The 26,475-nt window shown below is 44.2% G+C and overlaps 6 protein-coding genes across 7 annotated transcripts; 3 read left to right on the forward strand and 3 right to left on the reverse strand.

Annotated features, from left to right (window-relative positions):
* The first annotated feature begins 280 nt into the window (after positions 1-280).
* Positions 281-3,850, forward strand: LOC128257638 (aminopeptidase Ey-like). Its single transcript, XM_052988733.1, has 7 exons — positions 281-382; positions 759-1,229; positions 1,284-1,439; positions 1,499-2,356; positions 2,416-2,965; positions 3,020-3,540; positions 3,604-3,850. Exons 2-7 carry the CDS (start codon positions 766-768, stop codon positions 3,848-3,850), a joined length of 2,796 nt encoding a protein of 931 aa, XP_052844693.1. The 5' UTR covers positions 281-382; positions 759-765.
* Positions 3,851-4,135: 285 nt separating this feature from the next.
* LOC128257600 (ubiquitin carboxyl-terminal hydrolase 1) lies at positions 4,136-10,518 on the reverse strand. 2 transcript variants are annotated; one of them, XM_052988684.1, is made up of 5 exons: positions 10,341-10,518; positions 8,791-9,372; positions 7,346-8,366; positions 6,630-7,281; positions 4,136-6,569 (listed from the first exon to the last, which is right to left on the reverse strand). In XM_052988684.1, the coding sequence occupies exons 2-5, from the start codon at positions 9,359-9,361 to the stop codon at positions 5,463-5,465; spliced, it is 3,351 nt and encodes a 1,116-aa protein (XP_052844644.1). In that variant the 5' UTR covers positions 9,362-9,372; positions 10,341-10,518; the 3' UTR covers positions 4,136-5,462. The 2 variants fall into 2 exon arrangements, with proteins under 2 accessions (XP_052844644.1, XP_052844637.1); XM_052988677.1 differs by having other exon boundaries at positions 10,128-10,518.
* Positions 10,519-11,842: 1,324 nt separating this feature from the next.
* On the forward strand, positions 11,843-13,968 carry LOC128257768 (uncharacterized). Its single transcript, XM_052988963.1, has 2 exons — positions 11,843-12,741; positions 13,299-13,968. The coding sequence occupies exons 1-2, from the start codon at positions 12,290-12,292 to the stop codon at positions 13,966-13,968; spliced, it is 1,122 nt and encodes a 373-aa protein (XP_052844923.1). The 5' UTR covers positions 11,843-12,289.
* On the reverse strand, positions 13,874-16,902 carry LOC128257687 (bromodomain-containing protein 8). The gene is made up of 2 exons (XM_052988808.1): positions 14,073-16,902; positions 13,874-14,010 (listed from the first exon to the last, which is right to left on the reverse strand). The coding sequence occupies exon 1, from the start codon at positions 16,817-16,819 to the stop codon at positions 14,141-14,143; it is 2,679 nt and encodes an 892-aa protein (XP_052844768.1). The 5' UTR covers positions 16,820-16,902; the 3' UTR covers positions 13,874-14,010; positions 14,073-14,140.
* A 95-nt stretch (positions 16,903-16,997) lies between these two features.
* LOC128257827 (CDGSH iron-sulfur domain-containing protein 2 homolog) lies at positions 16,998-18,812 on the forward strand. Its single transcript, XM_052989040.1, has 3 exons — positions 16,998-17,177; positions 17,678-17,895; positions 18,519-18,812. Exons 1-3 carry the CDS (start codon positions 17,081-17,083, stop codon positions 18,597-18,599), a joined length of 396 nt encoding a protein of 131 aa, XP_052845000.1. The 5' UTR covers positions 16,998-17,080; the 3' UTR covers positions 18,600-18,812.
* Positions 18,813-19,184: 372 nt separating this feature from the next.
* On the reverse strand, positions 19,185-21,093 carry LOC128257750 (elongation factor 1-gamma). The gene is made up of 3 exons (XM_052988940.1): positions 20,967-21,093; positions 20,685-20,834; positions 19,185-20,615 (listed from the first exon to the last, which is right to left on the reverse strand). Exons 1-3 carry the CDS (start codon positions 20,976-20,978, stop codon positions 19,476-19,478), a joined length of 1,302 nt encoding a protein of 433 aa, XP_052844900.1. The 5' UTR covers positions 20,979-21,093; the 3' UTR covers positions 19,185-19,475.
* Positions 21,094-26,475: the final 5,382 nt, after the last annotated feature.

Consider the following 26,475-nt stretch of genomic DNA (forward strand, 5'->3'; position numbering starts at 1 on the left):
GGCGATTTAGAAAAATGAGTCCAAATTATTGTATAAAATAATATTCGTTAATTATATTCGCGTAATTTTATTTAGTTTTATAAAAGCTTTTTCCTAAATTGTATGTGTGTTAATACTTAAAGCAGAGAATAAAAATTACGCATACGCCAAGTAATCCCTATAATTAATTCAGAGAACCTGTGCTGTGCCGGGCTGTGATTCACTGTGAGCTAATCTATTTTTTCTCTCTTCAAGCCACGCTCTCAGAAAATATTAATCTCGCATTGATCGTCGAACTTGCTGCATTCGGACTTCGTCCTCCGTTGAGTTCAGACGTATGGTATACTTAAATAATTGTTTAAAAAAATAACAAATCGTATTAATCATAAAACTGTGATACTTTGTAAGTTCATAATATTATCATCTACATTTAGTGACTAGCTTTATTTAAATGATCATGTTTTTGAGAATTTTTATTTTCCTTAGATACTAACCGTTAAGTTCAGTGACCGCACCCCCGTGTTTAATGATATTCGTGTTCTTAAAGTTTTTGGTAACTTAAGACAAACTTGTTTTATAAAATAAATTAAATATTCAATTCTCACTCAAATTTAATTAAATCAATATGGAATTCGAATTATAACTTACAAAAAGTGTCAAATAAAGATAAACATTTTTTGGTTGCATATAAAATATTAAATTACTTTATCAAGAATTACTTTTCTTTGGCTTTTCAAAACCCACCTCTTTAGAATATAGTTTTTTTTTTCTTTTCACAGATAAACCATGAAGTGGTTTCTGTTGTTTTTGGTAACCCTTGGCATAGGTTTAGCAAAGGCTAGCTCCAACTATAACCATTATCGCCTGCCAACTGCCCTTCGACCCCAGAAGTATGACTTAAGCATCTTAACGCGTCTGGAAAATCCAAAGGATCTCCGATTCAGTGGCAGTGTGAGAATCGTAATTAAAGCCCTGCAGAACACCAAGAATATAACACTTCACTCGAGGGATCTGGCGATCGATGAGTCCCAGATAACTCTTCGTCAACTCAGCGGAGAGAGAAACTCTGATAACTGTGTGAACTCCACCGAGGTGAATCCCACCCACGACTTCTATATTCTCAACACCTGCCAAGAACTCTTAGCTGGCCATGCCTATGAGCTGAATTTGATCTTTTCCGCCAAACTAAACCGACAACTGGAGGGATATTACAGAAGCTCCTACTTGGATCCTGAAGCAAATGAGACGAGGTGGGTAGATTTTATAAAGAAATGTATCCTTTTTTTTACTGTGATCTCTTTTAGATGGATTTCCATTACCCAATTTGAACCAGCTTCGGCTCGATTGGCATTCCCCTGCTTCGATGAGCCCGGCTATAAGGCACCATTCGTGATCACATTGGGATATCACAAGAAGTTCACAGGTCTCAGCAATATGCCCGCCAAGGAAACAAAGCCACAGTAAGTAAAAAAGTTTTATAACTCTTATACTATCGTAACTTTAATCTAATATCTAATAGTGAATACCTGACGGAATACATTTGGACGGAATTCCAAGAGTCATTGCCAATGCCCACTTACCTGGTTGCATATTCCGTTAACGATTTCTCCCACAAGCCTTCTACTCTGCCAAATGGCCCTGTTTTCAGGACCTGGGCTAGGCCCAATGCCATCGATCAGTGTGACTATGCCGCAGAGTTTGGACCCAAAGTACTTCAATATTACGAACAGTTGTTCGGCATTAGGTTTCCGCTTCCTAAGGTCGATCAGATAGCAGTTCCAGACTTTAACGCTGGTGCTATGGAGAATTGGGGTCTGGTAACGTACAGAGAGACTGCACTCCTGTACTCCGATGCGGTTTCCTCGCTGGAGGACAAACAACACCTATCCAACGTAGTAGCTCATGAGTTGGCACACCAGTGGTTTGGCAACTTAGTGACTATGAAGTGGTGGACTGATCTCTGGCTGAACGAGGGATTCGCCACTTATGTGGCCAGCCTGGGCGTGGAAAACATTCATTCAGAGTGGCGTTCCATGCAGCTAGAGTCGTTGTCCAACCTGCTAACTATTTTTCGAAAGGACTCCTTGGAAAGCAGTCATCCCATTTCGAGACCAATAGAAATGGTTTCACAGGTATTTGAGAGCTTTGATGCAATTTCTTATGAGAAAGGATCATCTGTGCTTCGCATGATGCACTTGTTCCTGGGGGAGGAATCTTTCCGCTCCGGTTTGAAATCCTATCTAGAAAGGTATGCTTATAAGAACGCCGAACAGGATAATCTGTGGGAGTCACTTACCCAAGATGCCCACAAAAATGGAGCTCTGCCAAAGAACTTTGACATCAAGACCATCATGGACTCGTGGACTCTGCAAACCGGGTAAATTATAGTTTCTAAAGCAATATAATTTCAAGGATAGCAACCTTTTAATATTGCAGCTACCCAGTGATCACTGTAACGCGTGACTATACGACCAGGACGGCGAATCTTAGTCAGGAGCGCTACCTCCTCAATACTGATATTTCTAGGGTACACCGCGGCGGATGTTGGTGGGTGCCACTGAGCTACACCACCCAGCAGGAGAAGGATTTCAACAACACGTTTCCCAAGGCGTGGATGGAGTGCAGCCAGTCGGGCGAAAGCCTTCCGACGACTATTCAGGATCTGCCTGATCCCAATCATTGGGTGATCTTTAACAACCAGCTATCGTCGCCTTACAAGGTCAACTACGATGCCCAGAACTGGAAGCTTTTGATAGAGACTTTGAACAGCGAGCAGTTCCAGAGCATCCATGTGGTCAATAGGGCCCAGCTTGTAGACGATGTCCTGTATTTCGCCTGGACTGGTGAGCAGGATTACGAGATCGCGTTGCGAGTGATCAACTATCTGCAAGGAGAGAGGCAGCTCCTACCTTGGAGATCGGCCTTCGACCATTTAACGCATTTGGGTCGCATTATTCGGCCAACACCTAACTTTCAGTTTTTCAAGGTGAAATATTTCTTGCATTAGAATTGTAAAATTATAAAATTCCCTTGCCTGCAGCGCTTCATAAAGAAACTGATCGCCCCGATTTACGAGGATATGAACGGCATTAACGACACATATACATCGATCCAAAAGCAGGATGACATTCTGCTGAAGACGACGGTGGCGACTTGGGCATGCAGCTACCATGTGTCCGATTGTGTGGCCCAGGCTTTGGCCTACTTCCGCAACTGGCGATCGGAGGCCAATCCTGACGAGAAAAACCCGGTGCCCATTGATGTTCGAAGCCCTGTTTATTGCGCCGCAATTAAACATGGATCCGATGGGGATTGGGAGTTTCTGTATGAGCGGTACCTGAAGTCGAATGTGGCTTCCGAAAAGCTGACCATTATGGATGCTCTGGCTTGTTCGCGGGAGGTGTGGCTGCTGCAGCGATCTCTGGAGATGGTCTTCGACCCAAGGGCGGACGTTCGGAAGCACGATTCGGCGTGGGCATTCCAGTCGGTGGCCTACAACGAGGTAGGCTTCCTGCTGGCCAAGAAGTACTTCATGGACAACGTCGACACTATCTACAAGTTGTGAGTAATGGTTAAAAAGATTAGAAATGAGTTTTTAACTTTTATTTTTAATGTTTTTTTCAGCTATTATCCTTTATCCAAGACCATGTCGCGACTTTTGCCGCCACTCTACGAACAGGTCTCCAATCGCAGAGAATACAATGAGTTCAAGGACTTTGTTGCCAGTTCGCAGGAGTCACTGAAGGGAATGGATCAGGCTATCCAACAGACCCTGGAGATAATGCTCACCAATGTGCAGTGGAAGGAACGAAACTATCATTCATTCACAGGTGCCATCAAACAAATATTAAAAGTTCCTGTTCGTCAGTAAACAAATTTTTGTATATAGGAAAGGTTTGATAAATAATCATTATCTTATACAGCCATGTTCAAACCATTTCGTAGTCAAACATACCCCAGCTATATGAGCCAGCCAGTTTAGATTAAGGTTTACAATATGAATGTGTGTATGTTGTATATATCGTATATTTAGATAAGCATGTTCTATAATGCTAATCAATAATAAACATAAATATAATTGGAATCAAACGGTTCTCGCTTCGATGGAGCCGCTTCATAATCAAATTTATGTGTCGCATTGAACTGCTGCACTGCGGTTTTTATGTTGCTCAGTGTTAATGTTATTTTTAATTGTTAAATGTAAACTTTACACATTACAATGTACACAAATCTTTGCTCTGTAAATGTTAATATCACTATAGCAGCGCTCTTGGAAAATAAATCGAACAGAACTTAACTAGAGTCAGTAATGCATGGATAAACTCAGGCTAATCCACTAAAAAATATTGCGTAAGTTGTGTGCTATTACAATTGTTACAGATATTTTAATTTTATTACAGATATTATTTATCAATATTACATTACGATCGTGTGTGTTTGTGAGTGAATGAAGTTATGTCGCAGCTTGTCATATGAAAACGTTTCTATAAACTATGCAATCAATTTCATAACAATTCTCAGTTGTTCGCTTGAAGTGTGTGTTGTCCGCCACTTTCGATTCAATCAATTACATTTCACTTTTGAGGTGTGTCATGAGTTTAACAACTATTCAACACTTCGTATATATTTGTGTGTTTGCGTGGGTATAGCTCATTGTTTACAATAAACCATTCCAGTTACTATTTGTATATCGGATGTAATTTGCTGTAATTATTACAGATTTTCAACCGCTACTGCCACTGTAACTGGGATTGTATGTCCTATGAGAATATTTGTGATTATTCATTACTAATAATAATAATAATAATAACTATTATTACAACACTCGCTTGCTCTGCCATGCACTCGACTATTTCGAATCAAAGATTTGTTAATTTTATTGCTTTCGCTTTAAATTTATGTACGAGTATATCGAAAACGTTATGCGGGATAGATGTCAGTTACATTCAATGGAGCAAACAATCTCAACGTTTTAAATTCGTGTTTTCAATGTGACGCTTCCGGTAAGTTTATTTAATAACGATAAGGATACAATTATTGAATGCCAAAATCAAATGCATCGATTAAACAGACTGTACTGATTGCTACTAATTAAAACAAACAAAAAAATGTATGATCTTCGAATATGGGAAAAAGGGAGCCAAAGGGAGTTGGCCCTTATTTAATAACGACAAGAATACAATAATTAAATGCCAAAATCATTTGCATCGATCAAACAGTCTGTTGAACAGTGAGCCCAATCGATGCATTTGATCTTGGCATTCAATTTTTGCATTACTTTCGGTCTTAAATACACTTACGATTACATTGTTTAACAAACAGACTTCTTATTTTGCTTATTATGCTAGGCTAGAGACATCTCCAATTCGATCAGTACGCCGATAAAAGGCGAGGGAAGTGAGGATTGACAGACAAGAGTACCTTTCCGTCAACTAATTTCACTTGCCTCGTTTGCCACTGCATCTCTGCGACTTGGGACAACCTCAAATCTTGTGCGAACTGCTGGGCACGTTGTCATTCGACCAGGAGCTCTGTGCCGACGATGGTGGCGGGGGGGTTGAGGATGTTCCCGGCTTCGGCGGCGTGGCCTTCGGCGGCTGAAGATCGAAGCGTGCGTAGAAGAGCAAGTAGGGTGTTATTGTTATCTTCCGAGTGGGAGACAGCAGCTCCTCGAATTCCCGCTGGGTCATGGCCTTGATCTTGTCATCGTCGCACATGTACCAAATGGGATCTGTGCCGCCGTGCGCGTAGTTTGCTCTGACACCACCGCGTCCCGTGCTCCCGTAACCCGTGGGATAGGAGGTGCTGCCCGATCCGCCAAAGCTGAGATTGCTGTTGCTGCCGTTTTGCAGGGACTCCTCGCTAAAATCACTGCAACTGGCCGAGTTGCTGCTGCTGCTCGTCTGCTGGCTACAGCAGAGCCTCATGGCACAGCAGTTCACCCCCTGACAGGTGGTGTTCATGCTCAGCTTTCCGATCCCATTGGTGATGTTCTTGCTGCTGGTCCCATTCACCTGCTTAACGTTCTTGCTCATATCCCCGCTGCTAGAGGCCTTGCTGCGTCCGAACTTCATCTTCTTCATCAAAATGTTTCCCGACGAAGCCAATGCCGAGGCGGCTGCAATGACTGGAGTGCTGGCCACGGAACTGCTTCCGTTGTTTGGAGCTGCATTCTCATTTGAGGCCACCGCCTGCGAAGCCATCGTTTGCGAATTGGTCATCGTGTTTCTCCTGTCCTTCGGACAATTCACATAGTCGCTGGCCAAATCCAAGAAGCACGTGTAGGCGATGTAGTGTCCCACCGTTAGGGTGGCTCCCACATGGGTGATCACGCTGTACAGCTTGTAGACGTGCAGTTTGTTGCCCTCGCTTAGCTCACAGCAGGTGGCGCAGAAGCAGGGCAGGGTGAAGGTGGTGGGCACGTACGTACTCACCTTCTCCATGCCACCCGAAAAGCGATTCAGCTGGATGACCAGCAGCCGGGGCAGCACCTCGTACGAGATGGATCGAATGGCCTCGGTGTAGCCGGTGCACTGGTTGCAGCTGTACTTGTTCTCGCCGCGAAAATACTCCTTGGTGATGCACGAGTTCTGAAATTCCAAGGTTAATGAGTTAAGTCGCTTCATACTCGTTTTTTTGAGCCAACTCACTTGTATGTAGGTGCTGGGTTTGTCCTGCAGATCGGCATTGTCGTACCCTGAGATCGGCACCGGCACAGAAATGTCGAGCATGCCCTGCTTTTGCCGCGTGATCGTCTCGCAGCTAAGACACTTGGTGGTCAGCACCACAATGCCCTCGAAGTCGGAGCTGAAGAAGTTCAGGTTCAGCTCACGTATCCGCTCCTCCAGTCGCATCTTGTCCTTCAGCATGGTGGCGGAGTTCATCTCGTCGTCGCTGGAGTACTTTGTAGCCTGCGGCGCCGGTAAAGTTGGCAATGCAACGCTGGTGGGTATAATACCACTGCCACTGACACTTCCGCTTACGCTGGTGCTACTGCTGGCGCCGCTGAGATCAACTGTGTTCAGGTAGAACAGGCTGTTGGCGGTGGCGTGGGCCGTGCCCGCTCCGGATATCCCGCCCGCCGTGGGACTATTGTCCTTCAGGGGCGACTGAACGCGCGTCGATTTGGATGACTTGACCTCGTCTTTTCTTTTTGATTTGCGAGAGAAGAACGACGTTTTGGTCGTGGTTATTTGACTAGATGCCAGCGATCCATTGCCAGAGCTCAGGTTTTGTGACGCAGCGGAATCGGTTCGATCCTGGGCCTCCCCGGTTTCAACATCGTCTGGATTGGCTATGTAGCTGTAGAGATAGAGAAAATATTTTCATTTATTTCAGAAAACAGGACTCCAAATGAGACACTCACCCATTTGCAATGACCTCGGGACACTCGCCAATGGCCTTGATCAGCGACTGGTTCGTTTCGCGGATGCAGTTCAGCACGCACATGAGGAACTCGTGTGCGTCTTGCTGTTGGTTTCCCTCAAAGGTGGCATTCACGTCCTGGATGGCGTGCAGCAGCGTGTCCGCATGGTAGGGCTCCGTAGAGTCGGCCATCTCGTTGCCGTGCAGGTTGTTATACAGCTCGTGGAGTTTCTCCGTCACCGACTGATGCGTCGTCTTGCTGGAAGTGCTGCCACTGCCACTTCCGCTACTGACTCCGCCGTTCAAGCCACTGTACTGATCCGCACTAGTGGCCAGATCCTTGCTGCTCCAGCTGCGCGCATGCTCCAACTGGGCGGCGCTCACATTTCGACCCAAAGATGCTGACCTAGCCGTCTGCTGACGCACAATGGTCTGCTGCACCACATTCAAGTCCTGGATCAAATGGTGCAGGCTGTGCAAAAAGTGCGGAGCAAAACGTAGGGTGTATACCACGGAATTCAGATAGCAGCTGTTCCCAATGTTGCAGAGCGTGCCCATCGATGGGGTCTGATTAAGGGCCGCCGCGCTGCCGTTTATGCCCGCTCCCGATCCCGTCGCATTGCTGCCTCCGTTGGGCCCATAGTACTGGTGGCTCTGCAGGTCCTGGGACTCGATCTCGTTGGTTGCGGAACCGGAGCCCGATCGCCCACCATTTCCACCGTATCCGTTCGCAACGCGACGCTCATCAGTGGTCGTCTGGAATCGTCGATCGTACAGCGACATCGTGTTGGTTCTTTTGCGGCTGACCCGCGATTCTGCTGCTCCCGACTTTCCGACGGCGTTGAGTTCAGCCTGCGCTGCCGCAATTGCGGCCGCCGTTTCCGGTGATTGGATCTCGATCTCTCTCAGGAGCTTGTTACCGCGCGTCCGTTTGGGTCCTCCGGCGACGCGTCGCTTCCTGCCAGCGGGCTTTGTCTCCAGTACCTCCTCAATACAGTTCCAAAACTCCGCCTTAAATTGGTCTGCAAGAAAGAATGTTTTTTATTAGCAAGGCTCACAATATGTTTAATTTTAAACACCTGAGAATCGTTGGTGTAAAATAAAATAACTATACGCTAAATTGTATTTAAAATTACACATTTTACAAAATTTAACAAAGTTATTTTAGTTGTACATTTTGTATGTTATTTAAAAAAGAAAAATGTTATCAAATTAAATTCCAAGAAAAAGACTGGAATTGAAAATCGTGGCGTTCATAAAACAGATTAGTTTAATCAGTTTTCTGATAATGAAAAGAGTTATCTGTGCAAACGTAACCACAGTGGAGTTATATAATTTAATAGCCTCACTTATCACATTACTTGTAGTTAACATGTGCTGATCTCTGGCATGGTCAAAGTGGAACCTGTCTGGCGATTCTCAGTTGGTTCTACTATTTATTCCTACCTAGTGGTATGTATTCAGTGGTCTCTGTGGGTGTGGGCGAAGGCGCCTGAACCGGCGCAGGTGCTGGAACGACTTCCGGTTGCTTCAGGTCAACAACTTCGACGGGATCCTTGGTCGTGGATTCTCGACGAGAACGTAGACTGGAGCAGCGCGAGGAGTCGGCGACATAAACGCGACGCTGTCGCTTCTTTACTGGCGAACTCTTTGGCGAGTCCTCAATTAGAATAGGCTGGCTGGTAGGCACCTGATTGAAAACTACCAGTGGATGGAGGTGCTCCTCCTGCTGTTGGTTTGGCTGATCCTGTTGCTGAGTTGCAGCCGGATCCTGAAGGGGCTGGCAGTGTGAACCCTGCTGATGCACCTCCTGCTGGCGATTTGGTTGCTCTTTATTTTCCTGTTGCGAAGTTGGTAGCTCCAGCTCCTGGTTTGGCTGATTCTGTAGGAGTTGGCTGTTCTTGCTGGGTGAATCCTGCAGATCTTGCCGGTTATCCTCGCCGTTGCTGGTGACGTTTTGATTTGGTGGAAGACTGGCTGGTTCCTCTTTGCGCTCATTTACGTCATATTCGTGCATCTTTCATTATCCTACAAAGGAAAAATATGCCAATAACATTAGACATGTTGGTAGAGATACTACATATATGGAGGTGTTGAAACAATCGAGTTGAGCACTCATAGGCAACTGGCCACAATCAGAACAGGTTCCCGGCGATAAGGGGCCCGCAATTGATAGGAATCAATTACTAATCTACACATGTGGGAGCCCAAGTAGTGATTCATAGCCAGGTAAATACCGAAGTTCAAGGGGGGATTTAGTATCAGTAGTATCTGTGCCATCTTCTCCAGCTAATAACTTTCAAAGCTTGCCCCCAAAAAGCTTTTCAATTCAGCCTCGGTCAGCTGTTTTCTCTGATTTTTTTCGATACGTGGGGAGCACCTTTCGCCCGATCACATGCGGTGTCATCCAATCAACCAAGTTACTATTTATGTCATAATCCCAAGCTCGTTGCTGCAGCCAATCAAAAACCAATTGAATTGATATAGACATGAACCCGTGAACTTGGTCATAATTATGTAAAAACGCAAAGGGGGTGGTGGATGGTGGGTGGTGGGTAGCCCAAATGCAAAGTAAACTATATTATTATTGATTTTGTTGCTGCTCGGATGAAGGTCACTGGGAATTACGGATGACAGATTTTTAAAATCGGTGACCCCGAAAGTCGCACTAGGTAAACAGTTATAAATGTGTCGAAAATTTATGCACGGCCGTGGGTTAAAGTCGGTTAATTAGTTTGCTGATTTCTAGGGTCTGGACCCCCGGATAAAAAAAAAACACTCACATATCGGGGGAGCAACATTTGTAGGCAATGCTGCGCTTTACAATGCTGCCACGGATCGGGGGAAAAGTTATAGAACGCCGCTTGAGCCGCCGATCAAATGCAAAAAAAATTGTAAAGAAATTTTGTTTGCAACGTAAGACACGCACACACATACGCACGCACACACACACAAACGGTACTCGCTAGCAGCACTTTTCACTTTTTTCCACGCACAGCTGCCAGGTTTTCAGCCATTTATCGGTTTTTATCTTTTGGCCCGTATTTTAGGCCAATTTGCGCCTTCTCCTTGTCCAATTAGTCCCAACTTAAGGTGGTTTTTTTCATTTAACAAGTCGAGTGAAATTATATTGGAGCGGACGACTAGGGATGCAAAAGAAATAATCGATGGCGGTCGTGCTAGTGATGGTTCCGCTATCGATAGTTGCCAACGAGCACCAATCGAATAAGGTCGACGAATTAAATCGAGTACATTTTTAAATACATTTTTGGCCAAAAATAACAGTCCAAACAAGGGCTTTAATATTTATTAGCTATCAAATTTGTATTTCCAGAGCATCCAAAATAAAGACACTGATGGGCTTTTGTAGAATTTCTTGGTATAACTTTTAATAAAATAAATGTAATTTAGAAAAAGGCCTTTTGAATTTTATTTTTACAAGCTTTACAATGCATATCTGAAATAATTATAATTATACAGTACCGTAATGTCTGTTAACGTAAATAAGGGCATAGATGGGCGTGGCTCCACATTGGGCATATGCAAATGTATAATTTAAATATTATGCACTTCTATCGAGAGTAGAAAAGTGATAATTAGTAGTGCCCACTCATAAATATGAATGAGCAATTGCGTGGGCCTGCGATTAGAGTGCCTAAATTCACCCACAATGGCAGCATTAATTAAACGCTAAATGTGCTCCAAGTGCTTACAACTGCAATTGACTTGTTTGCTTTGGCTTTTCCTTTCGCGCGCACTGAGCCCCACTGAACCACTGAGCCACTGGACCACCGAAAACCACCCAGTGGGGCCAACGTAACAAGAAGGCGGGTACGGGCACTATAAATTACCCATGTGGATGTGCAATTGCCAGTCGGCAGTGGTTTAGTTGGCTTAGTTACTTCGCATGACCATACAATCTCCATGCACACGAGTGGATATATTTTATCCACATTGTCGGTTTTGTTTTGCACACACAATTTTGCAGGTGGGAAAGCAGTCAAGTCACGCAGACGCAGTCTAAATTGTTACAATTAAAGCTACCTAAAAGTTGACCATGAACTGCTTACGACTGCACCGGATTCGACGGCTTCTAGGGCTCGACCTTCGCCTTAACTCTCGGTCTACAAAATGGGTAAATGACCACGCTTCAAGTGGCATCGAATTTGTGCCACCGTTTGACCACCCACCAGCCCCGTACCACCTTAATTGATTTATTTTTGGGAATAGGACACTCAAAGAAAATGCTACCTACATTTTTCAACAAATATGATAAATACATTTAAAATAATATGTAGTTTGTCTTATTTGTTTAAGTTTATTTAAAAATAATGTTTGTAACAATTTATAAAGTAATAATAAAACATCAAATTTAACATGCTCAATATTTTACAAAAAGCCAAATTTATTTCAATGTTGTATGAAAAAATGTGAAAATTGTAAAATCAACTCTAAAATCAGGCTAGCGAAATCTCTTTCAAAATAACAATAAACGTTAGAACAATTTTTTGGGTGAGAAAATTACTTATAAATATTTTTTAAAAAGCTATTTTACTAGCTAGAATTCTAAACTAAATTTGAACTTGAAATAATTCCTAACATATTTGCAATATAATTGTTCTTTGTGTATTTGCACCAATTCTGCCAAAATTGTCTTGCCTGGTCATTGTTATTGTTGCTGTTTTCGCTGCTCTTACTGTTCGTTTTGAGCGGCTATTTTGCTATTAACACGCTTTTGAGCCATTTATACCGGTGTACTTGGCGCTGTCGGCCGTCCAGGCCAATTCCAACTACCGCATTTCCCCAAGCCGAGCGGAGCCAAGCCAAGCCAAGTCATGCCAGCTTCAATTTTCGATAGCCACTCGAGGCGAGCGGTTGGGATCGGTGGTGTGAGCGGAGTGGTGACCAAGTAACGCAACATCAGTTCCTGGATTCAAACTCCAACATGTTGTGGATAATGGGGCTGGTGATGGCCGCCATGCGGCTCGATGGCCAGGCCAATGCTGTGGCAAATGTCACGGTGATTGAAGACATTAGGAGCGCCTTCAGAGGCGTCACCAACGACACGGAGCTACTGAATCACATAATACCGGAAATGTACGGGGCGAGCATGCGCAGTGCGAATCCCTCGTTTGTCTTCAAAATGCCCAGACAATCGATCGTCGGTGAGGCTAATTTCGAGCTGTTAACAATGCAGCGATCCGATTTCGTGGAACCAATCTTTCCCAATATCAGCCAACTGGCCACGGCCATTGATTCACCCACGACAATTTCACCGGAAACGAGCGTGAAGACCAGTCTGGCTATCTCACCGCAACTGGACTGGCAGCAGATGGGTCTGGATGGTTGGACGGGGGAGCTGAAGCCTCCAGTTCCCTGGCTGGAGCAGAACCACAAGTGCGTAAGACATCCATGGTGTTTGGTACAAAATTAGGTCTAGATGTTGACCCAAATAAATTTGCAAATCTGTAATTAAAAATCATCATCTACAAATATATCAACTTAATTAATTAGGTAAATATCGCTTCTATTTCATGATTTAATCAATTATTTTCACTTGTGTACATTAAAAAAGTCACGTTAGGCTTTCTGCATCATTAACTCAAAAGTTGAGATTTTTTACTGCTTGGCTATTTAAAAAAAAAAACAGCTGCAAATAAAATTAAGAACACATGTTTGTAAATATTTTATGGTCTTTTTTTTGTAAAAGTCTTAGTAAAAATATCATAAATTCAAAAGCTGCACTTTAGCAAGTATATATACAAAAATTTTGAAAATTAGGTTTTTGATTAAAATTTGTTTATTTAAATTCATTTTTTTTTGGAAATTCAAAATTACTGTAAAGAGCGCTTATTTACCTGAAATATTAATGTTAATACGAATTTGTTACTCATGCTTAACAAACCCATCCAAGGAAAAACAACATAACGCTTACGCTTTAAGTTAATTCGCAGGGACTCTCCCCCGCCGATCAGTTGGCAGAACTCGTATCCACGCGATGAAATAAATCTGGACTTTAAGAAGCACCATTTCGATGGCCGGGTGACGGACATTCGCGTGATAACATCCACAACTGGTAGACCGGCGGAAGTGGAGGACCTGATGAATGGTCAAAATGTGTACATAGCAAGGGTAAACGATCCGTTCGGTTATTCCATGAAGTGGAGCTTCAACAACGACAGCAGTCGGGAGCAGGAACTGCAGCCAGAGGGCGATCGCGGGAAGAGGGATGTCACTCGGCTTTACTCCATGATCAAGTGCTCCACGGGCTGCGATCCGTTGATCTACAAGGGCTACGGCTGTTATTGTGGATTCGGTGGCCACGGAGTTCCCGCCGATGGCATCGATCGCTGTTGTCGTGTCCACGACAAGTGTTACGGCCAGAGCAACTGCATCTCCTATCTGGAATACTTTGTGCCTTACATCTGGAAATGCTACCGGGGTAAGCCGCTGTGTGCCGTGGACCATGGTGAGTTCGGTGGCCCCGATTCGTGTGCCGCCCGCCTCTGCCAATGCGACCTGCGACTGTCCAGGTGCCTGAAGAAATTTTACTGCCCCCAGCGACGCTCCATCTGCCACTCGTCCAGATCTCGACGCTTACAGAACCTCATATTCTTCGATTGATGTTTATTGTTGATGATAGTTTGTGAGTTAGTTACAAAGTACCTAAATGAAATGTTTTTGCTAGTAGAAAACCCTGTGAATAAGTCAATTAAATATACAAATACTTATAAATTGTGCTGCGGTTAGAGGAATCTTGTAACCTTTAAGTTTATCAAGTTACTTGATCTTAAGTCTAGTGATGCCTTTGGCTCTTTCGTGAACCACTCCTAGCCTTGCTTCCGCTTGACTTCTCCGCTCGGGAGCTTCCAGCATTGCTCGTCGGCGTGGCTGTGATTCCTACCACCTGCGTGTCTGGGATTTGTGAGAATTCCTTGATCGCCTGACAGTCCTGCACGAATAAACGCGCCGTCTTGTGCTGATTTGTGTGGGGTTTGTAGGCCACCAGAACATTGTGCGCCATTAGCAGGACATCCCTGTGTAGCTCGCTTAAGCTGCGAATAAATCCGGAGTCGATGTTTCGCTTGATGGTCGGGAAATCCATGGGTCGCAGGCAAAGATCCGCGTGCCGCTGGGCGTGCTCGTCATGAAAGGGACGCTTAAATGGAGCTGCATGCTTACTATCCTGCAACATGGCATAAATAGACAGAAAGAGCTTCTTGGAGGCGGCTCGCGTTTCTCGCCGATCATCCGTGTGTTCGCTGGAGGCGGGTGAGTTGGGTATGCTGTCGATTACGGGCGTGGAGGAACATCTGCGACGGGTGGATCTTGCTGTGGAATGATCGCTGGCCGTAGTGGCATCATCATCTACCATTGGACTTTCCGAACGATCTCGATGTGGAAGCTTGCGTAGCAGTGGAGTACGAGCTGGCGCTGAGGGAGGTTGAGGTGTTCCACTCAACTCCAGTTCCGACTTGGATTCATCTGGAGCCGACTTCGCTGTTATCTGCTTAGCTTTTGCACTCCTCGATTGTTCCTCCTGCCTGCCGCTGTCTGTTAACGAAGAAGACTCCTCATCCGTATCGTGTAGCGATCCGGGAACAGGAGCGGATACAGGTGTTGAGGGAGTGGCAACCTTCTCCTCGCTTGTGAAAGGTTTCTCAGCATTCTCCTTGTTGGCTTTGCTTTGTGCTTCTGCTGTGGCTTGGTGGTCCATAGCTTTCGGTTCTAGAGCTCCATCTCCAGCCTTTTCTTTGCTTTCCGAGTTTATGTCTTGTTCGGATTGCTCCTCCTTGGCTTCCTCCTTCTTTGCAAGAGAATCTATGGCCAATTCCTCATCAACTTTGGTTGGTGGCGATCCAGCAGTGTCCTCACTGGAAGTGCTGATGATGGTTATGGTCTCACCAATCTCTTCCACGGCCACCTCGCTGGTCAAAGGTTCCGACTCGGCATCATCTGTGCCCCGAGTAGATTCACCTCCCGATTGGCCACGATCTTTGCTCTCCTGCGAGGCCACAGCAGCCAAGGGAATATTGTCATTTGAGTCGTCACTGGAACCAATCACCAATTCCACAGACTTCGGTTTATCGCTGGCTGGTGAACTCTTACTCTGCTCCCGCTTCAGTGCATCCAATTTGTCCTCGAAGTCAATGACTTCGGCTTTATCGTTCGAAGGCGAGGCCACCACATCGTCCACATCTTTTAGGATCTCATCATCGATGACACTGGCCATGTCTATGTCGATGTCATCGATTATTTCGTCAATGTTTGGAAATACCTCCAGCAACTGATCGTCGTTGGCATCAGCCTCATCGGAATCTGCTGTTCCAGTGGCCGCCGATGTGGTGTCATTTACAACTGTCTGCTCCTGGCCTTCCGCACCCTCGGTTTTTATTAAGCTTCCGCCTTCGTTGGCCCTGGCAGCTGCCTTGTTCTTCTCCAGCAGCATGGATAGCGTAGGTGCCGCCTGCGACGGACGTTCCAACGCGGGCGTATTCGGCGCAAGTGCCTCACTGGCTGGAGGGCCACTAATGGGTCGCGACATGAAGGCAGCGTCCGTGGGACTCTTCATGGTGATGGCTGGCTGATTAGAAACGGTCGAACTGGGGCCGCTGGTCAGCAAGGATGTAATGGTGGGTGCCGTAGCCCTGGCCACGCTGCCAGTTGCTGATGCAGCTGCTCCTCCACCGCCACTAATTGGTGTGACAGGAGCATTGCCTGTGGGGGATTTCAGCAGGGATGTGAGAAGAGGCGAAGGAGCGGCAGCCTGCTGCTTGTTGACATTGCCACTGCCATTGATATCCTCCACGTCCATGTCCACGGATGTGGTGTCTGTGGCTTGGTTGGAGCGCCTTGCAGCGGGACTGCTGTTCCGCCAGTTGCCCGCCAGGTCCTTCTTGCGCTGCTCCCGCTCTCGCATGCGGTTCTCCATCTTCATCTCCTCGATGCGCCGCGTCTCCTGCTCCTTCTCGATCTCCAGCCACATGTCCTGCAGTTCCTGCTCTGTGACTGCATCCGATTGCAGGGAATCGATCTCGCGCTGGATGCGTCGGTAGGTCTCCTGATCGTGGCGCATCTGCGCCTTGATCTCCGCCTGACGCTCCTCCGTCAGCCGGCGGAGCAGCAATTCTGTGGGGGTTTCCACGGTGGCCGGCGAGGACACTCCGGCGCTGCTCTCACTGCTGCGTTTCTTGCGCTTGGTGGCCTCCACGCTCTCCAGAAGATTGCCATACTGGACGGCACAGTTCTTCTGGGAGAACCAATCCGCCGGTCGATTGCTGCTGTTGTTGTTGCTGCTGGGACCGCCGCCGCCGTTTCCATTGCCGCAAATTGCCCTCAGCGTGCGACTCACCGAGATCCAGTTCTGGTCGCCGCTGCAGGACACCGCCGACGCCAGGATGAGCTGCTCGCGCTTCGACCAGGTGTCCAGCGGAGTCCGGCTCAGTTGCAGGCGCTCTTGTACTCCAGCAGACATTATAAAATGCAATTGATATTGCAAACAAATCGCAACAATGCTGAAATAGGCTAGAGATGGCACTGCCCGCTAGAGATGACACGTGATTGCAGTACTTAGTATTTTTATAAAATTGGTGTGGCGGCACTCGATAAAAATGCAAAACCGGCAATATCGATAGAAGCCAGTCATCGATGTATTGCCATCTCCAACCGATAGCAACAACAAAAACAGGTTTTTCAGACTCGCTTTTGAACCCAGTAAAATACAAAAAGTTTTGAAATGGAGGGTATATCACAATTAGTAAAGTCAACTCTACCCAATTATCTATCAAATCTACCGATTCCGGACAGCATCGGCGGCTGGTTTAAGCTTTCCTGTAAGTTTATATGAATAGACATAAAAGTGGTCATGGTTGGAATTTGAGTTTGCCTACGAAAGGGCGACCCACAAACGTAAACCTAAAAAGCTACGATAATGACACAGCAGCATCTAGTGCCATAATTTTAGGAAACTGTTTAGACGAAAATATGGCGTGATCTAGTTTTAATACAAATGTACTTAATATAAGTGCAGTGCCTGCACTTCCAGGCACACAAGTAAAAGTGAAATTGCAGCGATTATGCAACATTTGTTGAGCCCGCCAAGAAATGTATAAATTGGAGCCAGTTTATCTTGCAAAGTGATAGGGAACTAGATAAACCTATTTTGCGTAGACGCTTCATTGGCCACATATATACACTTATATACGGGTCCCTTAGTGCGTTTATAACCTAATCTGAATATAGAAAACGACCTTGTGCCGGTTGCGGCTGATTGGCTAAAAGATCTAGTTTTGTGCCTTAAAATACAACTGCTAAATCGCATCTTAATTTTCAGTCAAGGACTGGCTGGCCTTGATCCCACCCACCGTTGTGGTGGCCGGACTGGGTTACACCGGATATCTGGCCTTCTGTCCGGCGGCCAAGTGCCAGGCCAAAAGCAACGGACGCTGCAACAACCAAATCCGGAAACATGAGCCCAAGGTGGTGGACATGATCGATGTGGAGGACATTGCGGAGAAGGCGGCCTTCTGCCGGTGCTGGAAGACCAAGAACGTGAGTGGACTTCATTTCAATTTGATTTCCTTGTTAATCCCTTCTAGTTGGAAATGATGGTTTTAAACCTATAATTTCGTTTACAAAACTAAACAAGCAATCATTTAAGCTCTGTCATCCCGCTTCTTTTAATCTCTTGTATTGAATATAGTTCACAATTTCAATAGAGTATTTCTATAATGTAATTTTAAATGACAAAAATAACTATGATGATATGATAACTATGTCAAAAAATTCTTGATCAATTTGAAACTTTGTTTTGATCACAAGGAGCATATCATTATGTCTTTCCAATATATATATGATTACAAAACTAAGCAAGTATTAGATTACAAGAATTTAAAACGACAACAAGAATTAACTTGATATCTTTTTAAATTCCTTGTATCCAAAGCTTCTTCAATTTGAAATTGAGTATCGATCAAAATTCAAATTTGAGATGATAATCAGCTTACAATTTGTAAACTTTGTGAGTCAAGGTATCAGCTTATAAACATAAATTTAATAAGTAACGAATTAGGTTTTCTCAGGATTTCTAATAATTGGATTTTTAGGAATGCTTTAACAATGGTAATGATTAAACTAATCAGCCAATCTTAACCCAATCTTATCCTCTTTTTCAGTGGCCCTATTGCGATGGCAGCCATGGCGAGCACAACAAGTTGACTGGCGACAATGTTGGACCAGTTGTGGTAAAGAAGTAAATTCCAGCCGTGCATCGATATTGAAACTCCTCTAGCATTTCCTTGTTCAAATTCACTTGGAACTTTCTGTTTGCCTTTAAAACCAAGTTAAATGGTTGAACTTCTTCGAAATAATTCTACGCTGTCAGAGCCCCTTGTAAACATAAGCAATAATTGATGATATTGATGGATTAAGTTAAAGAAGCCAATAAAATTGCCCAAAAAACATTGAAATCACTTTGCTTGGTTTAGTTATCACATATGCAAGTGCCTATCAGTTGCTTGTTAATATTAATTAAATAAACTTAAATACGTAGTTAAATTTTTCGAATCAGTTTAAACAGCCTTATACATTTCATTACCGCAATCTATTGAAATTGTTATTTAATCATAGTTAATAATAGTAATCAATTAAGATTACGTTTATTATTTATATAGTATCTGGGTTGAAATTAAGTCTGATTATAAAAATTATCATACTCTTGAAAAGCTATTAAAAATTTTAAAGGAGACCCCCTTTATCGTTTGAAAAGTTCACAAACTAAAAGTTTATAAATCGAACTTTCAAAGCATCCTATTAAACCCAACAAATTGTATAACATGGTGTTATTAATAGAAAACCTTTTATTTTTTATAAATTATGTTCTGGCTGCAGGCGGCTGTTCCGTTGACAATATCATGGTGTAGTAGGCGGTTACAATGAAATTCTCCAGTTACGAAAATGCAGAAGGCAAAACGCACAATACCAAACCTTCGAGGCAGCAAAACAGATATTGGATATCCTTAGGATACTATCAGTTGGAACTTAAGATAAAGGCATCATGCTTGCATCCTGCATATCAAATCTCAAACTTTATTGTTACTGCTGTTGTTGTTGTTGTTATTGAGCTGAGCTGTTTACTTGAAGATCTTGCCCTGGTTGAACTTGCGACCATCCTTATCGGTGCCGGTCCAGGAGAAGTACTGGGTGACCAGCTTCTTGGTCTCCTCGCTCTTGGCGTCGAGCTTCTTCCAGTCGTAGACCTCGTAGTCGATCTGCCAATCGGGCGACAGAGTGAAGGCCAGATCCTGTCCGCGCCACACCCAGATGCCGGAGATGGTGCTGTTGCCGTCCTCGCCGAACAGGCACACGGAAGCGAAGGCCGCCTTGCGCATCTTGTCCAGGCGCTGGAACATGCCGGTGATGAGATTGCACGACATGAACACCTTGGACAGCTCCTCGTTGTACTTGTACTCGCCAATCCAGATCGAGTAGTTCTCGGCATCGAACTTCTCGAAGAAGTAGGGAATCGACTTGGCCTCCTCCTCGTTGGAGTACACGCGCTTGAAGTCATCGAAGTTGAAGGTGCCCTTGGGCAGCAAATCGAAGGGATCCTTGGACTTGGGCTCGGCGGCCAGGGCTTCGTCGGCGGCATCCAACTCCTCGGCGGGCTCGGCAGCCTTCTTGGGCGCCGGTTCCTTCTTCTCCTTGGGCTTCTTCTCCTGCTTCTGCTGCTGCTGAGCCTGCTGCTGGGGCTTGCCGGCACCCGATTTGGCCTGGAATTCGGCGTACTTCTTGGGATCAAAGACCAGAGCCTTCTCGCACAGCTTGTAGTCCTTGACGACGGCCTGCACCTGCTTCTGGTTGAGGATGGTGACGAACCAGCGGTTCACATTGCCGTAGGCACTGCGCACACTGGGCTCCAGAACGTATTCGTACAGATGCAGCAGGCTGCTGAACACGACGATATCGGCCAGGGTGATCCTCTCGCCGGCCAGGAAGGTGGCGTCCTGCAGCTTCTGGTTGAGCTGCTGCAGCACAGCCTCGGCCTCCTGCTTGGCATTGCTGTTCTTCTGCTGCGGCAGGATGCCCAGCAGGGGGAAGACCCAGGCACACGAGGCGGGAACGATCTCATTGTCGGCGAACGAGATCCACTGCTGGACCTGGGCCTGGACGAAGGGGCACTTGCCACCGCGCAGCTGCTCGTTTGCCAGCAGATAGGCAATGGCATTGGACTCGCTCAGGTACTGGCCCTCAGCGGTCTCGAATGCGGGCACCTACAAGGTATATAGTATGTATGATGACATGGCATTATGACCACACCCCACTCCACCACCACCACTCACCTTGCCACTGGGGAACTTCTTGAGGAACTCAGCCGACTTGTTGGTCTCGCCAAACTTGAAGTTATCGGCCACTTTCACCTGGGCTCCGGAGTACTGGGCCGCGATGAGCGCTTTGTACGCGCGGAAGTTCTCGGGATAAGTGTACAGAGTCTGCAAACAATCAAGTCAATCTGAATTAGTATATGTCGTGGCACCTCCTAACCGGCATTTGCAAATTCGCCAATTCACATGGCCTCGAGCAGCTGTTTTCGGCGAATTTGCACACCGCTTTCATTTACGTACTCCTTGCACCATGGTGGTTTCGCCGTTTAAATCGTCTGCCTACAAATATAATATTAAGTGTAATATATTTGCAAAATCAGTGAAAAAACGCGGAGCACACGCACTCACCGGAAACGAAGAAGAGAAGGGACGGAAACAGGGCTGCAGCAATCATCGATACTACATCGATAAGTCGATTTTTTTGGAAGTCATTTCTGATATCGATGTCTTAATTATCATATTTTGGTGATCAAAATAATAATATAACTATTCTTTTTTGATTCGTTTGTGTCCGAAATTAATGCGTTTACGATACAAGCGTGCTGTAAAGCGCAAGATCTTCCACCACAAGCTAGATTCCGTTACATTTTTAATTTTCAAATTGAATCGATGGTGTATTTTGCAATCCCATTTAAAATTTGTGCTTTGATTTTTAAATAAATTTCATTTCAAGATGGGACTAAAATTTATTTTATTTTGCACTGTCTTTACTTGCTAAAATCGGATTTAAGAGATGCATTTACATGGCTAAAATATTGTTCTTTCAATTTGGCTATTTATTTGCTGTTGTCTATTATATTCTTTGTTATTGTCCTATCGAATGGAACTATTTTGTATAGCCCTGTTATCGAATGATCTTCAGTATTGGTAGTGTTGTAAAGCAGTCGATTTGCGCATAACAGCCCCTGTTGTGTCTAACAGCTGTGGATTCTGTTACAAAGGCGCTGTAAGTTAAATTAAATTAATATATTGTATATTTAGAGCTAAAAGCCTGTTTACTTATGATATTTAATTTCCAATGCTAACCTTTCTATAAGTTTTAAAGATTTTAATTTAAAAGCTCAGTTTAAAAATGTAGTTCTTTTGCGTTTTGAAAGATCATACGATTTGTTTATTAATTTTTATTCCAACTTGACAAAAAATATCCCCTATCTAAGCGTTATTTCCTAGAAATCTCAGATGGCAATCTTGAAACCCTTCCCAAACCAAAAAGTCAAAGACAGCAGCGTTTAAATAAATAACACTAGACATATTTTATTTAGATTTAATAAATGTGATTACTATTTCCCCTCTTGCAAAGTGCATCAGTAACGAATCGATCCCGCTTCGGCTTCATCCTCTTTTCCAAACGGAAATGCCGCGCATTGGGACTGCGACTTCGACTGAGGATTGGGGCAAACATTTTTCCAGCTGCCGCCAATGAAGATGATGATAATGATGATGCCGTCGAGTTGTAGAGTTCAAGTTCTGCATTGCTCTAATCGCTGCATTGTCATCTTCTCCAGCTCCAACTCCAATTCCAGCTACAGCCCCTTTTCCCAATCACCTCTTGGCAAAGTGCAGGCTATGCTGTTTTGTGCTTGTTCTGAACCGATGTTGCTGCAGTTGCTGCCAATGTTGCTGCTTCATCTAGTGGCGGTATTGCTGCTGCTGCTTGTGGGAACGAGCACACATAGCAGGAAAACTATTTTCAAATTGGAAAGGTTTTGCACTTCACCAACGCGGCAGCGCATTCGCCGACAACCTCTTTTCTCGTTAGTTTGTTATTTTAACTATTATATCAATTAGTTGCGGCGTTTGACGACGGCTTCTTGTTGCTGCTGTTGTTCCTGATTGCTGATTTTGCTGCTGTTGCTGCCACTTCGACCGGGAGGAAGTAGAAATCCAGTGCAGGGAAAGCCAACAGCAACAGCAGCAGCTGCCGCCGTTGCAACTGAATGCGCTTCTTGGCTTTGCCACCGCCGGGGTTGCAAACTCGTAGCCACATTCATATAGAAAATATGTAAATAAGCAGGCAATGTTTTGTTAGTTCGCCGTGCACTCTTTTCCCCCGGTGCGTTGGCATTTAAATGAGCGTGAAGCAAATGCGAATGCGATCGTGTAGGAGGAGTAGCCATAGTACCCGCCTATGGTACGGTAGCAATAATAGTATAACAATGGCTCGCAGGGTTGAAAGGTGTTCCGGCTTCATTCCTTTGGGCTGAAACTAAAATTGGAGAGCAGAGAAATGTTGTGTTAATAGCGGCAGCAGGTGTTACAGTTACACTCAAACGCCCACGCAACAGTCTGTCGTTGTTGTCGTTGGCAACAAAGTGCACAGAGAAAAATATCACTAGCAATGATCAACTTAATTTAGATGATTGTAAAACACTTTTTTTAAATGATAAGTACAGGAAGACAACCTTACCGATTTATTACCTCTGAGTATTAGTGGTTCGTTCTTCAGTAACAAACGAGCAAATATATACTTAGGTGACCAAAAACTTTGCAAATTCCTTTTGTATAACTGATTTCAAAAACATTAAAAAAATTTTCGAGACTCCAGCTGTGTAAGCCGATACCTAGCTCGTTTATATGACATGTAAACTTTTAGAGGACATTAACCAACCAATAGTTTGTTTTTTTTTTTCTCACCATGTGACAAAAGGCGGGTAAAAAGCCGTTACTTACCCGCAGGCGCCACGGTAGTGGCAAAAACAACAACCCTCGCAGAGTTTTTCACACGGAAATCTATTGCAGTTGCAGTTGCATGGGTTTCGGTGCCTTCTGGTTGGTCTTCTGGTCGTACGGGCCTGTTTGAATTCGATTTTTAATCGCGTGTCACCAACCCATAAATTGGTGGGCCGTGGTGGCTGTCACGGGTTTTGGTTTTCCACACTCTGCGACTGTTGGCAGGGCACTCACTACTCACTACTCACTCCATTTGGCAGATAAAGGCGCACAAATCGGCAAGGCTACTGCTTTTTGAGTAAGCAATATACAGCATGCGGGACAGCAGGCCATTGACTCTTTTTTTTTTTTTTTTTTTTTTTGTTTTCTTTTATTTATTTTTATTTGTAACACGCCCTCATTTTGGAGTTATTTCTGCGGGGCGTGTGCCACTCTATGTGGGTCACGGGTCAATCAGGCAAATATACATTTCCCATAATTAATGCGTCTGCTAATTGGCCACTCAGTCGGAGAAGGGAAGAGGGGTGGGGTGGGTGGTGGAAAAACTGGCCCCCGGGGAAAACTCTCTTCGTTGTGCTGACCCAACTTAATAGACGAGCATGAAATCTAGTCACGAACTTAATCATGAACCACCGTGCACTAGATCCATGTTCGCCGACAAAATAGAGTCAGAAAAGAGCATCCTTACCAGCTTTTCTTATAGTTTTTTTCCTTTCGCGGATGATGATTATTGCCCCTGCACGACTTTCTGTGGCATTTTTGTGATTGGTGATTGGGTTTGGTTTGGTTTGGTTTTCGTTTTGGGGCTTAGTTTTCCTGGTGGCGGCTTTGCATGCCATGTCATTGCTCTCGTGCCTGGCAACAATTGGGATCGGTTTGGTTTGATCGGTTTTCATAGCTCAATTGGGTGGTCAGTCAGCGTCAGCAGTCTCTGTCAGTTTCAGTTTCCCGCGTATCGCCCCCTTTTCTGATCCCCCGGGTAATATGAATGAATCAAGCTCCAAGCTTCGAATTAAGGTTTATTATTTTTTGTTCGCCTGTCCGTTGTTTGCTGTTTTTTCTGCTGATTTATACAATAATATATGTATATATATCAGCCCCCGCGCTCTCTTCCCATCCAGTTCTTCTCTGACGAAAAGCCGACAGAATCAACGTCGTCGTCTTTGAGAATTGTTTAAGAATTGTGGCGTCGTTGCAGTTTCAGTTTCTGCTGATCGGCGCACAAAAACGAAGAACAAAAGTTGGATAAAATCCGATACACATAGTGACAACAACCACATGATTCGGCGGAAATTATTGTTTGTTTGTCAAGTCGGGGGTGTATATACATACATAGCTATTAATCTGAACTATGCGACAGTAGTGTCTTCTCAGAATTTAGTTTTTCAGCAATTTGTTCCGGTAGAAACCAGAGAAGAACAAGTCAAAGGTAGTTAGAGAGGCGGAACTACAGAAATTCTGAAAAACACACAGTTGCGGCGTATGTAATAGTAAAGATGAATCTAACTATTTTCCAAAAAATACATTTTAAAAGGCAATTTAAAAAAATTTAAGCATATTTCCTTTTGTTCAAAATTTTTTTGGTTAAATAAGTATTACATTACTTTGTTTTACCTTTTTTGTTGTAGATTTTCACTTCAAGTCGTGTTCAAATAATTTTAAAGATTGTTATTGGTTTATATGTTGTTGTATCTTATTTGACTTCTTCCTATGATTAAAAATTAATTAGAAATGCAGTAATTTTGTAAAGTTTCTTGTTCTTTCCTTTCATTGTTTTTCAAGAAAACACTATTATTCCGACCGCAACTGTACACACACTGAGACACTGTGACTCAGCTGGCAATCGTTGTTGAACTTTTAACCTTTGTTGTTAGGCTAACAATGTTCCCAGTTCTACCCATGTTGACTACAATTAATTTTGAATTTGGGGGATCGTTTTCTGGGCCTTTTTCATTGCCCGAAAATGGCCTAAATTAGCATTAATTTTAAGTCCCTCTTCCTCTTCCTTCGCCCTCTCTTTTACTCTCTTTTGGGCACTCGAACAGGTGCTCTTTTCCGTCCGAATGACGATGTGTGCGTGAGAGACGTTGACTAATTACCTAGCCTTTTATATTTAAACACCACCTGTTTGTCCCTTTTCTTTTCGGAGGAAACGAATACTATCCAGAAAACACGTGCTTGATGACTGAACTACCGTTATTAATGAGTGTGGATCTAGTCACAAATGCTAAGAAAATCAATGTGAAACACTGGACCCCCACCCACTAAAAACAGTAGTATGAATTCCATTTCCATTCTCCGTTCCATTATAATGGGATTTTTGCGTTCTCCGGTTCCCTCGCCTCTTTTTTAATTTCAATTATTAAGCGATAGTGCAAAAAACAATACATGACAATGTGGCCGACCCATTTAGTTCGTTTATTTCTGTAGTCTTTTTTTGAGGCGTTGATAAGCGGCGTCTCTTTTTTTCTGCTTTCTCTGCGCCTTATCAGTTCTACACACAAACACACTTATTCATATGTGTGAGTGTACGCAACGATCTTTCACAATTCCAATTAAAAATTCCACGATCGACGCTGCGGTGTGGCAACTCCACCAAAGAACCGCTTATTGGCAGGCGCAAAAAATATAGGGAAAATTGAGAGTAATATATAGGTTTTTTTTTCGCTCGCTTGTATACATACCTATACACACAAACAAAGCGAAGCTTACACACGCGCACAGCAACAGTAAAGAGCGGGAGAGAGCGAAAAAAGAGATAGCAATAGTTGTTGTTGCCTTTTTATTTTTCAAGTATGTCTTGCCCTCTTGTTGTTGTGTTCTTCTTCTGTCTGTTCTTTGAATTGAAGAAGTATGGCGAATTACACACAGGCACATGCACAAATATATATGTACATACAAAATACACACGCGGCGTCGTTTCTATTCGCAAATTCGTTTTTATCAAATCGCTTTGAAATTAAATCATTTCTAATTAGACGGCACATTTGAACTCAACTGTAAATGCTGCGTGCATCCGCTCATTGGCTTATTTTTTATCGGCAAAGTCTCGAGCGTGCGTGTGTGTGGGTGAGCTCGG

The sequence above is a fragment of the Drosophila gunungcola genome, chromosome 3R, assembly GCF_025200985.1.
Source record: "Drosophila gunungcola strain Sukarami chromosome 3R, Dgunungcola_SK_2, whole genome shotgun sequence".
Classification (NCBI taxonomy): Eukaryota; Metazoa; Arthropoda; class Insecta; order Diptera; family Drosophilidae; genus Drosophila; species Drosophila gunungcola.